Below are 14604 nucleotides of genomic sequence, written 5' to 3' on the forward strand. Positions count from 1 at the left end.
TATACATTACTCAAAATACTTGGAATAAAGGTGTTTCAGATTGTAAAACTTGGAAACATTGGCATATATTACACAGATGTCTTGTTAATATGACCCAGGTCTAAATACAAAATTCATACACACCTCATATACATTGCCTGCAAATAATTTCGTATGATATTTCTAGTGACCAAGGCATATCATTGATCAGTATGGAATTTTTCCAATCAGAATTTATAGTATTTTAAAATTTGCAATTATAGATGCTTAATCTGTAACTCTTTTGGCATCTCATATATCTATTTTTCCTTCAGACAAAAGTAAAATAACAAAGTAATAAGCAAACAAAGTAATGCAGGTTACACCACCCATATGCTCACTCATTGTTTCCATCTTTTAATGAAAGTTCAGGTGAGTAGGGCACACCGGCTGTTGTGTTTTACAACATCTACAACACAGAAACTTTTAACTGGGGCAATTAATTGGTATCTTGACACAGATAAAGAATCAAAGTAGCAGCTGGTGCGGACACAGGCCCGGCGCTTCCTACCTTGGGAGCTTTGGCATGCTTCCCACACCTGGCATCCTTGACAAGGCTGAGATCTAACAGCTCCGTCTCCTGGAAGGCAAAATGGGAAATTGTTAAGAAACCCCAGAGATCATTTCTCTTTGTTTTATGCCATTGACATCACTTTAAAGGGTACTATCATCTGGAGATTTGTCCGCAATAGGCTACCCACTCCATATTATGTCTCATTGAATCAGGAAGAAAAAACCAAAGATCATCGTGGCTAACTGCTCAGTTTAATACATATTCCAATATTTGCTAAAGCATCCTAAACATACCAAGTCCATAGTTTGCATCCTTAAATATACATCCACTAAGCCAGTGTTCTCAACATTTCTAATGCTGTAAACCTGTAATACAGTTCCACATGCTGTGGTGACTCCAAGCATAAAATTATTTCCTTGCTACTTCATAACTGTAATTTTGCAACTGTTATGAATCATAATGTGGATATCTGATATGTGACCCCTATGGGGATCACAAACCACAGGTTAAGACCTGCCACTCTAAGTCATTCCTATGTCAAGAGAAACCCAGTCTTTTTGTTTTGCTGTTAAAAGTAATCTCGAAGTCACTGAATGTAGTTGGGGTGTGAGAGAAATCAAGGGGATAAGATTGAGAGGCCAGAAGGAAGAGTTGCTCCCATCAGCTTACCGTACATGTAATGCATCTGTACAATATATGGACACACACACACACACACACACACACACACACACACACACACACACACACACACACACACACACCTAAATTCTGTTGCCAGCCTTTTGACCACAAATTTCATACAACTACCCTTTCACATATTCATTACCAAATTTTCTCCTTATTCAAACAACTGTAACATGTAAGTTACTTCAGTACAAAAGAAACATGCATACATGATTGCTTTTCCGGAGTGCCATCAGGCAGGGGAAGGAACATAAAGAATCAAATGTGTATAAGACAAAGAAAGCATATGTTAATGCCAATTTTAAAGTTAACTGCTGTGAGGAGTAAAGAAAGAAGGTTTTTTTCCCAATATCTACACATGGAGGAATCATTTAACTTGGGGAAGTGAAAATCAGGTTCATCACAATTGGAGAGTGCAGGGGAGATAAGAATGCCCCAGGGCTTTGAGATTCATCTAAGATATCCATTGTCTTCTGCTACTTAGAGACACAGTCCATGCATGGAGATCGAAGTAGGAGGGAGAAGGATCAAGAAAAATCCAGGAGCAAAGAATAGCAAATATATGTGTATGGTGACAGCCCAAGAAGAGATCTGCATGGTGACCTTCTGTGTCCCATAGAATTAAGTATTGTATATGTGAAGATAAGTCATGGAAGACAACACCACAGGGTTGGAAACCTTCAAAGTCTACTGATGGATAGTGATCATAAGGTTTGTAGTACATGTGTACCAGCCAAAGAGCACAGTGGTATAATGAACAGAACACCCTTAATGGGGTTGCAAACATCCAACCTATGTTTCCTGGTCAAGAGTCAATGGGATGCAGGCATCTAGCCCCTTTCTCACAGAAAAGGCACTAGATCACGATTCACCTGATAACAGACTCTAGATAATTTGCCCAAGATACTCAAGATACCCAAGAATATTAAATACTCTCATTGAACTTTTTCTGACAGTTACCTTCCAGTTCCAAACATCTGATCCCAAAGTTTGATCACTTTCCTAAGGACTGAGTACAGAGTCTACTTGGATACTGAATCCCTGTACTGCATACAAATCTATACCAGGTCAAAGAGAACAATTCTGCTTCTACCACCTCTCTGAAAGGTGGAGTGAAGATTGGATGGAGGAGGTTTCTTCTCATGTTCATTACATCTCGGGAGGTTCCTTTTCCCATCTTAGTGGATTTCTTGGCCTACTCTTCACTGTGACTGATCTGTGGAAATATTCCCTTACTATATAGAGAGACATGTGGGAACCAGGCGAAAGGACCTTGCAGGACACTGTAACATGGATTTCCTCCTAAGTCCCCTTCACTCACAGCACTGAAAGTATCTTGTGAGCATTAGAAAAATGTTCTGTCAACCTGACATTCAATGTCCCAGAGAAATAATATACAACCAGATTTGACAAAGCTGGAGCCCAAGCCCAAGTTTTTTCTCATTTTCACAGTAACAACCACTTTGCAGGAGTAGGAGGTCCAAAAGAAGCCTGTAGAAGTTTAATTGAAAGGATGGGAACTATGTGGAGATCTGAGAGACAGGACACAGAGTAAAGGGTTATTATCATCAGGGATTTCAGAACCAGACTGCAACATATGGAAGAGAAGAGATCATTAGCACTGCTTGGGAGTTCTGAGATCCTCACTAGGACTCAAACCTCAGACAAAGTGCTTTCATATTTGAGAGATGTTGATTTGGGAAGTCGGTCGAAGAGTAAATGTCATTCATTAATTCATCTGAATACTGTTTATTGAATGCCTGCAAAGCATAGACTATTAGTGAGAATTAAATCACAAAATATAAAGGTAGACGGTCCTTTCTGAGGCACTCACAAATAAACCAATTAAAGGAGATAATTCAAGACACCTGCAGATACTGGCTATGGAAGGCTAAACCACAAGGCTGGGTGGAATTCCTGGCTGTACAGAGAGGAACAAGCCAGGGGAACTGCACACTGACCGGAAGTCTTGCAAGAGATATGAAAAGGCACATATATGCCAGTCCTTATCTGCTGAACGACAATTCCACACAAGTAGAATTAAAACTTTCTACACACATTTTATGCTTAGCAAATTTGATAGTAACATTTTCTATTCACAGGTTTTCCTCTCAGTTGATCAAATGGACTGAAACGTTGCTTGTTTGTTTATACACAAAGAACCCAAACTGAGTTCACAAAGAACTTAGTAAGAGTTATTACTTTTCTTTTGACGATAATGAATATTGTTCTCTACTGCCAGTTCCAGAGGAAGTTTTCATTACCCAAGTTGTGAAGAGACAGTTAATGCCACCTACCCTGGGGATTCATTCTGATACCATAAGGCTAAGAAGCCCCTACTGGTGTGTAAAATTGTGTGTTCAAAGAAGCATCCAGGGTGCCATGGGGTGGGTAATGTGGCATGGGAAAGACCCAGGTGGAAGTACTGTTCAAGGATTTTCTCAGCTAGAAAAGCATGATTAAAATAGCACCCCCCCAATTCCATTTACATGCAAAAGCCTTTCCTCTGGGGGTTTCACTGCATCATTTTCTCTCCACCATGATGAAGAAAATAAGGAACCCAAGGGTAGAGGACCACAGAAATGTTACTTTTATCATTGAGACTCTTTCTAGGTTAATTTTCCCATGTAAATAGTTTTAACAACCCAGTCCATTATAAAGCACTGAAGTGGTCTCTTTCATAGCTCACTTGAGAGTTAGCGCTTTCGAGCGTCTCAGAACTTGCTGAATATAAACGGTATTGAGGTGACATGCCTCAAATACTGGTGGTTCACAGAAGGGAGCCTGAATCAGAATAATTTGAAAGGCTTAAAGACATAAAGCCTGAGAATATGATCTCTAATAAACTTCTAACTGGTGCTGATGCTGCTGGTCAAAGGACTGGTATTCACACAATGCTACTGTTGCAGAATATTTGTTTAAATATTCAAAGATGTATTTGTTTATGTAAAGATGTGTTGCTGTTTTACTTTGCCTGCCTAAGGCACCTGGTTGGTCTAATAAAAAGCTGAAAGAGCAAGGGAGAGGTATAGGTGGGAGTTCCAGGCAGAGAAAATAAGTAGGAGGAGAAATTTAGGCTTGAGGAAGAAAGAAAAAGAGACACCAGGGGCCAGAAAGACAGACACAGAGTAAGCAGAATAGTAGGACATACAGAATGAAAGAAAGGTAAAAACTCCCGAGGAAAAACATAAATGAATAGAATCAGGTTAAATTACATTAAAAGAGCTAGTGGGAGAATCCTAACTTAAAGCCAAGCATTTATAATAAATAATAAGTTTCCATGTCTTTATTTGGGAGCTGTTTGGTGGCCCAAATAAAGTGCCAACTAGAAGCTACTGTAAGGCTTCTGGGTGAGCACAATGGATAAAAGCTATATAATAGTTATAAATTATATGAAGAATCTCTATCTCATTTTTCTATGGGATATGTCAATAATACTTACAGAATATAAAAATGTGGCTAATGGTGAATTATCTACGCTTAAATTTTATGTAACTTGGGGAAAACACCATAAACTCTTAGTTTTGAATGTTTTTATATATAAAATTTTTATATTAAACTTTATCCCTCAAGTGTTCAGAACTTTAAGCAATCATTTAAAAGGTTTTAGGCAGTGAAGTTGGTGTGTTTTCTTTAAGTTCTAAAGCCACCTGGCTTGCCTATGTATGTAAAAGGAGAATGCAGCAATAAAAATCTGTTTTAGGCCCCAAATGACACCTTCAAAGACTGGACCACGTCCCCAAGACCCTCCCAGCCAATGCACTAAAATGTTGAGGATTGTTTCCCCCTTTCTATGGACAAAAGTGAATCAACAGCAATCAAATGTTTGGGGGAATATTGTTTCTGGTTTCTGTTTTGCATGCATGATGAGGAAAGGCCTGCCAGCTAAGGGAAGACTGGATGGTCTCATATTTATATTTCAACAGAAAGATTTCAACAGATAAGCCACAAACCTACTGTGAGGGAGATGAGCCATGAAATCCACTGAAAACTCAGGAAAGGCTACAATTTAAAATGCAGCTCTTTCCAGAATACCAATTTCTATGCATTGTTACCAAATTCCATTAGTCACCCAATGTAATAGCATGCTTCAAGTTCACACAATACATAATCAGAACAGCAATTACAGCCATAAACACTTCACATAGAAGGCATTAATGGTTGGGTGTGTGCTGTGATTATGTGTACCTCCACATGTGGTATATTCATTAAGCTGCTCAACCTTGATTTACCAAAACTAGCATGGGTTAATATATCGGCTGCCAAACGTCTTTAAAATTCACAACTGGAGAATGTTTTGGGGCTCCTGCAAAGAGAGGTTTGAACTAAGGAGGAGCATGAGCATAGACCTGACTGTTTGTTCTGTAACTCTGTTATGTTTATGAGAGGGCTGCCTGGTCATGTAGTGTAGCTCTAAAATATCCCTGTACTCTCTCCCCAGTGTGGGCTTTTGGATTTTTTCTTTTCAGTCTGCAGGCATAAGTTTTGTCTTTTTTTTTTTTTTTTTTTACAATCAGCAATGTAAGAATGATAGGTAGGATTTTAGTTGGGGGGGGGTAGAGGAGGAAGAGAGGGAGAAGGGAATTGGGATCATCATGTAATTCAATCTTGTTTGTAATTCAAATGTATAAAAACAAAAAATAAAAGAGTTTGGCAAGGAAAAAATGAAATACTGATGGAAATGAAATGGACCATTCCTGAGCAAAAGTGACTGTGTCATATTCTTTATTTAGATACAATGGGTTGAATATAATGCAAGATTAATAAACCTAGAAGGCAAAAATGGAAGTCATCTCTTGGAACTATCACCTCTTTTCAAGACAAAGTTATAAACAGATTATTGGAGATGTATGTGTGTACTAGGTAACCCCTGTGACAAACAGAGATGCAAGAATCTGAAATATTTTGCTTCTTGGGTTGCTGATAAAACAATTGAGATATTAAATGGAGATCTCCATTAAGTAAATAAGGCTAACTTTATATATATATATATATATATATATATAATATATATATATGTGTGTGTGGTGTGTGTATATTATATATAATATATATATTATATATATATATAATGCTTACAAAATATCCAATTCAAAACAAAAAGGACAATGTTCTAGTAGAAATGTTGGAAGTTGATACATTACTTTTTTGTTGCTGTGATAAACATTATAACCAAAGGCAACTTAAGGAAGAAGGGGTTTATTTGGGCATATGGCTTCAGAGAGATGAGTCCATCCATCACTGTGAGGGACACAGCAACATGTGGCAGACACTGGCAGCAGCAGAAGAAAGCTTAGAGAGCACATCTTTAGCAACAAAGCACAAAGCAGAGAGGGAATTAGAAGTTGGGAGGCTTTAAAATTTTCAAAAGCACACCCTCAGTGATGCACTTCATTCTTCAAAACTGTACCTCCCCACAGCACCACTCACTGGGGCCCAAGTGTTAACATATCTGAGCTTATGGGGGCATTTCTAATTCATTTCTAATTTCTACTCTACAGTAGAAAAAGCATATAGAAGAAAAACAGGGAATATATAAGAATAATAAACAAGATCTGAAGATTAAAGCTGTTTCATGAAAACGTGAAACAATAAGGAAAGCTACTTTAACAGAATACTGATTGCACCTTCATGTGACAAATGTAAAATAAGATGAATATTCACAATGGAAAAATAAAACATAAGATTACTCCCATGCTACAGGTTATATTTTAACTGTCTATTAACATGGAATTTCTGAGCCTTATGAGTATACTGGCAAAGACATTGTGCTATTTCTTCTCCGAATATACAGTGCTTGGACTAAGAGTCCAGAGCAGAGATTGTATTCTACTTCACTTATGGAAGGAATGATACCCTGCTGGATATAGTAAATACTACCCAACCTGGGCTCTAATAGGAACAAACTATAAAATATCATTAACTCTCCCTTTTACACAGAAAATCCATCTGATAGGTAATTGTTACAAAAAACAAATAGACACAAAAAGTTGGCTGGTATAGTGTGTAGATTACTTATCACGTTTCCATGGTTTGAAGACTATGTTCAAAACTCAGTGCCTTGCAGCGTCACTCATTCTATTCAGAAGTCTGAATGTTGTTCCTGGTCTTACTTCCAAATTCTGTGTCTCAACGATACACTCAGAAATATAGAAAATATGACAGAAAAATGTGGAAATTGATGTTATTTATATTTTCTTCTCTCTTTTCTCTCCTTGGCTATTATTTCTTCTTCAGAGATAGAGATTCCACCAAGGATTGAAGCTGATATATTCTTTCAAAAGTTAAGATATATAAAGAGAAGGTAACTCCTCAGCATCTTTAATTCAATGTTTAATGCTAATATGGCTTCCAAACAAGGTACAGATTTTATAGATTTTCTATTTCACTTGGAATGGAAGATGTTGCAAACATAAAACAGAGGCTAATAAGCAGAAATGGAAAGCCTGGAGAAATGGAGGGAAACTAATCATACAACATCCATGCTAAGATGAAATCTACAGAAGAGTTACGGGTCTGGAAAACTTACTATGTCATTCTTTGTTTAATACATTTCAGTTGGCATATGCAATTAAGCAGATATTCAATACTGAAGAAGTAATTTTAAGGAAAAGAAACACGCCATTAGCACTCTTTGGGCACACAGGTTTCAGTCTGTATGTGTCTTCAACAAGTGTTCATTCACAAATGAATTCTCAGAGTGGAGAAAGAGGAGCAAGAGGAGATGTCTCCCTGAGAAACTAATGACAAGGTAAATTCATGAAGGAGGCAAAGGAGCCTGTTGGTGTGAACACGTAGGGCAATAATAGGAAAACAGGCCATGCAAGGACACTGGAGAAGGAACAGGTAACATACAGTTTAAAACAGTCATGTGCTGTAGCAGGTAGCATGGTTAATTTCCAGTCTCACAAGACACCATGGCAAGTATAAAAACCTATGTCAGTGTTCTAAAAGTGTTTAAAGCCTCTGTCCATTCTTTGAGCAAAAAGTTCCAGATCATCATTGGAAGATATTACTTCTGCCTCAAAATACAGTTTCTCAATATTTGTAGAAGATTGGTCCCAGGACCTCCATGGATACCACTATCTATAGAGGTTCATGTCTTTTACATAAACTGTACAACATTTGCATGTAACCTAAGAACAGCCTTACTGATACTTTAAATCTTCTCTGGATTATTTATAATGCCTGAGGGAATGTAAATACTATGTAAATCATTGCTAAACTACATTTGCTGGAGAATAATTACAAGAAGTAAATCTATACCAATTCAGAAAACACATATGTACTTTCTTCTGGAGTGTTTTTGATCCACAGTTGCTTGTGTTTTGTCCAATGATACATGACCCAGAGGCAGAAAGAGGTGACTCTATTTAGGAGTTCTAAAATGACTTGGTCATCATGGTAGTTCATTATCTGGAGTGATTAGAAAAAAAATGAGTTGCAAGGAGTCTGATGACAAAGCAGAACATCATCATAAGACCAATGCTAAGGAAAAGTCCATCTGTGAGGAGGCAGTTAATTATTAGTGTTAAAAGTTGTTGACAGCTTTAATCAATGAGACAAAAAATTGAAGTTTATTGTGAGGGGATTAAAGTTTCTCCCTCATTAAAGAGGGTGGAAATGAACACAAACAATGTAATTAGCACTACCAACAGTAATAGTAATTAGAACTATTAAAAACAGAAACCAAAGATACACCCAGAAAAGTAGGAGACGATCTGCAGGTGTCACCTCATTAAACCATGCAACAACAACAACACCTGTATCTAATTCTTCCCCTCAGCAGATGAGAGAACTAACAAATATGCCACTACACTTGACCAACTGGGCAATTTCATCATAGATTCCAGAATTTTTCTTGTAGTTGGGGAATGCTAAAGGAGCCCTGTAGCATCCGTGCTTTTATATAATCATGTCTGTTCAAGCACAGACAGAAACACCCTGGCTTCTATCCAGGAGAATCCAGCAGAGGTGGTAGACTGTCATGCTCATGGTTGTGCTGGGAGAGATGACAATGATAAGATGATTTTGCAGGTATTATGAAAGCTTTCAACCCAATGACTTAACCAAAAGTGGTATCTAGGTGTCAATTCAGAAGACCTAGAGGTGGCAGACTGGTAGGAACAGAGGTTCTGACTGGCCTCATGGCCATGTTGTGTGCCAGCTAAGAAAAAAATCTCTAGGGCAATGGCTCTCAACCTGTGGGTCCAATACCCACAAGGGCCACATATCACATAGCCTGCATATCAGACATTTACATTACAACTCATAACGGTAGCAAAATTAAAGTTATTAAGTAGTGTGGTAGAATATTATTTTAAGGTGTGTGACTTTTGTTTATGCTGCATTTGTTTAACTCTGTGAAGCTGTGATTCTTTGCCTGTCTAAAACACTTGATGGTCTAATAAAGAGCTGAGTGGTCATGGGACCAAGGAGGGGGGGGCTGGCAGACAAGGGGGACTGGCAGGAAAAATGTATAAATAGAAGGAGAAACAAGGAGGAAGAGCAATGAGAGAACAAGGAGAGGAGGAAGTCAGGAGCCAGCCACCCAGCCAGCCATGAAGTATGAAGGAAAGTAAGATATGCAGAAGTAAGAAAGATAAAAGCCCAAAGGGAAAAGGTAGATGAGTTAATTTAAGATAAGAAAAGCTGGCCAGAACCAAGCCAAGCTAAGGCCAGGCATTCATAACTAAGAATAAGCCTCCATGTGTGACTTATTTGGGAGCTGGGTGGTGGGCCCCAAAAGCTTAAAGAGTAAAACACTGCACAACAAAGTAGCAACAAAATAACTTTATGGCTAGAGGTAAGTCACCACAACATGTGGAAATGTATGAAAGGGTTGCAGCATTAGGAAGGCTGAGAACACTGTTCTAGAATACAGGGAACTCCGCTGAAAAATGTTAAGGAAGTGCATTTTGGCAACTACCTCACCAGGCAAAACTTAGAGTTAAACATGCAGCAGCCACCCTGAAGAATGCTTCCTTGCATCCCGGCAAGTCCCCAAAGAGGTGTGATTCTGGTTGACTGACACTGTAAGAGAAATGTTTGCCACTAAGTGTGTGATAATTTGTTATGAAGCAGAAAAGAACTAATACCCTACTCCCAGGTAATATTTCACATGAGAGCAATGGCTTATTTTTACTTCCTTTAGCTGACATTATATAAAAACTGAGGAAAGGATATATAATCACCATGAGATACCTATATCTATCTTAAAGATGATCAATTTCAGGACTATGCCAGGTCTTATGAACAACATGTTTGAGTTTATTGGTTCATATTACCAGGTAGCTCACAGACAGATGGGTCATGTTTGATTGGGAGTGGGGGAGGGTGAATAATGCCACATTTGTTAAGGATTCAAGTAATAAACAATAATATCAATGTCAATAAAGATTATAGTCATATACCCTTCTGTTAACTTCCTGTGCCAAGAGAATTTACTCATTTCATGCTAATCAGATTAAGGGACATTAGCATCCATCCCTTTGCAAATAGTTTCTTGAATGATAGGAACTATTTCCATGAGTATCTCAGGTGAGCACAGAACCCAATTTCCAGAAAAGGTCTTTTGATAGAAATATGGGAAACCAGCATGAGACCGATATAGACCCCCTGAATGTGGGTGTCAGTGAGGAGACCTTGGAAATCTATGGGGCCTCTTGTAGTGGAGCAGTACTTATCACTACCATAGGAATGGACTTGTGGAGCCCATCCCACTTGGAGGGATACTCCCTGAGCCTAGACACAAGGGGTTTGGCCTAGACCCTATCCCAAAGAATATGACAGACTTTGAAGACCCCCCTATGGAAAGCCTCACCCTTCCTGGGGAGCAGAAAGGGTATAGGATGGGTAGGATATTAGTTGGAGGCGGGCAGAGGAGGAGGGAAGGGAGAGGTACCTGTGATTGGCATGTAAAACAATTTTCTTTCTAATAAAAAACAAAAACCAAAACCAAAAAAAAAAAAAAGAAATATGATGCTATAGACTTATCATGGAGACAAGCTTCTTCCACTGGTGAAGTCCAGCTGATTGCAACTGTAGCCAGATTGTCCTTTTGAGTCATATAACATGTTATCTCTGGTCTACACCTATTTCACTACGGCTGAGTGGCCATCAACATTTTTTTTTTAATCTGGCCATGGAAGCTGCTTCTATTATTCAAGCTTACCTTAATATAATGAAACATACAACTTACCACATGCCACTTACACTATTTAAGTTATTTAGTGTCTCAAGATCAGGGATTCTAAGACTTTAGTCCCTCAGTCCACCACACCAATACCACTTGAGAAGACAGGCAACACACAGTCTTTGTCCTCCACTAGAGCTACTGTATGAGAAGCTGTGGGGTGGAACCCTACAATCTTTTTAAATAAATCTCAGGGTAATTCAAATACAACCCGAGGTTTGAGAACCTCTGCCCTAGATCTTAAATGGAGACAGTGGCTGCCCACAGAGAAGCCTAATTAAGCAGGGCTAGGTAGGACATTCAGACCCTTGATTGGGCTACCTTTATCTATTTATGAAAGAATTGTACCAGAGTCCTCACAGAAATGAGGGGACTGAGCTTTAGATGTCTCTGTGCGTCAGCAGCACGTGTAGCCTTGTAGATTAAAGCAACCATTTCTACGATGAGCCCTGGAGGCCAGGCAGAATATGAGCCACATTCTAAGCATGGCTGGCTTAGTTCCAGATGTTCTGATTCAACCCCTGTGCATGATACTTCTGGGCTGGAAACCAAATACACTTCCCTTTCTCTCTAGTTACAGAATCAGGGCATGTCTGGTGATCTATGAAGTATCCATAAATGGCATCCAGTCTCACCTTACCTTTGCAGCCACTTGGTGAAATCTACCTGGATAGTCTAATTTTCACCTTCAGCTACTTGTTTAAAAATAGACACTATGCATTTTTCAGCACTAAAGTTTTTATTTCATCCCATTGAGTCTGAGTTTCAAGGCTTTTTTTAAAATCTTATACGACATTTAAGGAGTTAATCTATTTAATTTGACATTCGAGTGTGTGTGTGTGTGTGTGTGTGTGTGTGTGTGTGTGTGTGTGTGTGTGTTGCTTCTTTTTCCTTTGCCATGACTTGCTTCTTAAGATCATTTCGAGTTTTCTGGCAAGGCGGAGGAATCAAACTGAGTCTTTTCCAAATGCTAATTTGTGCCATATGGAGTTGGGAATCTAATGGGGACTATGGGGCTTAATGAATTTTCCTGAGGAGAACGTTCAGAACCAATCGATATATTGGCCCCACAGTTCTCCTGAAGTGCTGTGAATTGAAAAGTAAACTTTCCTTTTGATTCCGCTGTGGATCAGCACTAATGCAAGCTGTTCATGCAAAGCACTCTGGAAAAATTCATGTAATCCCACGTCGTTTTTCACTTATTCAGGACATTCATTCTCTTGTGCTGCTGCTCACCTGGCTCCCTGCCTGGCCCCTTTGCTAGCTAGACACCACCTCCCACTGTCTGTTTTACTCTCACAACGGGCATTTGTGATCTTTGACTACCTTTGGCCTGCTAGACACACTTCACTGACGGGTAGAGACAGGAGGAAGTACTGGAAGGCTGTGTACCCTGGAGAAAATACTGAGCTCTTGACTGACAGGTGCAGAAGCAGGATGCCTGGCAACCTGGCCAGAGGGCAGAACAACATTCCTGGCACAAATTTTGTTCTGAGGCTCTCGGGATGGCCTACATTAAGGCTAAAGCTCTAACAGAAAGTTCAGCCTTGCCTGGCCCAGACTCCCACCCCCTTGCCCAGCTTCAGCAGCTCTTACCTCCTAGTACTCCTTCCTTAATGCACCTTTTAGATACAACTCTTTGCCTGAGTTGGGAGTGATCAGCCTGGAGAAGAAATCACTTATCATTTATAACTAGTTTAGAAAATGTTAAACTTGAAACCAACCAGTCAGAATCATACACATTTACTGCTATTAGTTATTTTCTTTGGTCTTGTTCTATTTCTGCATGCTTTAAAGCCTCGTTACTATAGGCCCACTTCATGAGCATTCCTTGAATCCAAAGTCTGTCCCAGTGCTCTGTAGGTCACCTTATGTCGTCCTTAGATGATAAACTGTTTCGACCATTCCTGAGAAATAGACACATGAAAACAAATTATCCACTCTAATGTGCAAACACTTTAATTGAAAGCATAGCCACATCGTTATCTCAGAGAAGGAGCTTGATTTTAGAGGAGGAATATTTCCTACTAAGAACATCAAAGCTATAAAAAGCATTCATTTACCTAATCCCCGAGTTAGACTTAATTTTATCTTATTCAGACCTAAAAAGAAATGTATTCATATCCACTGTGTGACTCCCTCCTTGCTAAGGATGGATTTCATTTTTGCCTCCCACTCTGACTTCTCTTTGAGAAAAATCAAAACATAATGGTACATATATAACTTCATTCCAAGGAGAATAAAAATAATTCATGGGCAGCACCAACTGGACTTAGTGGATGATCAAAAACAAAAATGCCTGATGTTCGGAAGGGAGGGTGTTGGGGGGCCATGGGGAAGGAGCAGGAAGAGATGGAGAGTAGATAGATATGGTTGTGTACATGTACAAATTCTCAAAACTAAAGACAAATAATTTTAAACTCCAGCAAAAATTAAGATTCTTTAAAAAAACATATACAAATAATATTTTTCTAGGTGTTTTCAGCAACACTATTAATTTTGTATTGTCATTTATTAGGAAGGGGGAGAATAGTGATTACTGACTCCAAATGGGATGAGAGATGAGCAAGCCAGCTCAGGGAGAATGAAAGTAAGGAGTTCAGATTTCAAAACTGCAAAAAGTACAAATGTTACATGCTCTCATTATGGGGAGCTGGAATGTACAGGAAGCAACGGATTTATTGACTAGCTTGGTAAAATATGTACATGTGACATAACATCATATTATATTAAATTAATACAGTTACTTATTTGTCTATTAGAGGTATGTGTATATACAAATATACACATAGATGCAATAACAAATAGTGAAAAAACAGGCATGAATTTGAAGGTGAGTGGGGAAGAATTTGGAAAAGTTAGTGGGGGGGGTGAAGGGAAGTGGGAAACGATGTAATTATAATCTCAAAAAATGTTAGTAGGTTTTTGTTTTGCAGAGGAGAACTCTGCAGGGAAAAAAAGGACCCAGTGATCACGAAAGGCTCAAATTCAATAATTAGTGAATAAAGTACAAGGCGATGCAAGTGTATGCATAAAAGCACTAATGGTGGCAGAATCGGTTGGCATGGCCTCGGTTTGGAAGCCAAAGAAATAAGGACCACAGCTCCTCAAGAAATAAGACCGTAGTAGCAAATGGGAAATGGGGAAGAGATGGTTCAAGACCTTACAGAATTAATTAAAAACAGATACA

At 38.8% G+C, this 14604-nt stretch overlaps 1 protein-coding gene across 5 annotated transcripts in view; it reads right to left on the bottom strand.

The window, feature by feature from the left end:
• Window positions 1-14604, bottom strand: part of Plcb1 (phospholipase C beta 1) — a 678981-nt gene that overhangs the window by 467603 nt on the left and 196774 nt on the right. For 4 of the 5 annotated variants that reach the window (XM_027421690.2, XM_035446905.1, XM_027421691.2 and 1 more), the window contains exon 3: window positions 530-598. The exons of the other annotated variant lie outside the window; for it this stretch is intronic. In XM_027421690.2, the coding sequence (XP_027277491.1) occupies window positions 530-598 (69 nt within the window). The remainder of the gene's footprint in view (window positions 1-529; window positions 599-14604) is intronic. 5 annotated transcript variants of the gene reach the window in all.

The sequence above is a fragment of the Cricetulus griseus genome, chromosome 6 (genome assembly GCF_003668045.3).
Source record: "Cricetulus griseus strain 17A/GY chromosome 6, alternate assembly CriGri-PICRH-1.0, whole genome shotgun sequence".
Taxonomy (NCBI): domain Eukaryota; kingdom Metazoa; phylum Chordata; class Mammalia; order Rodentia; family Cricetidae; genus Cricetulus; species Cricetulus griseus.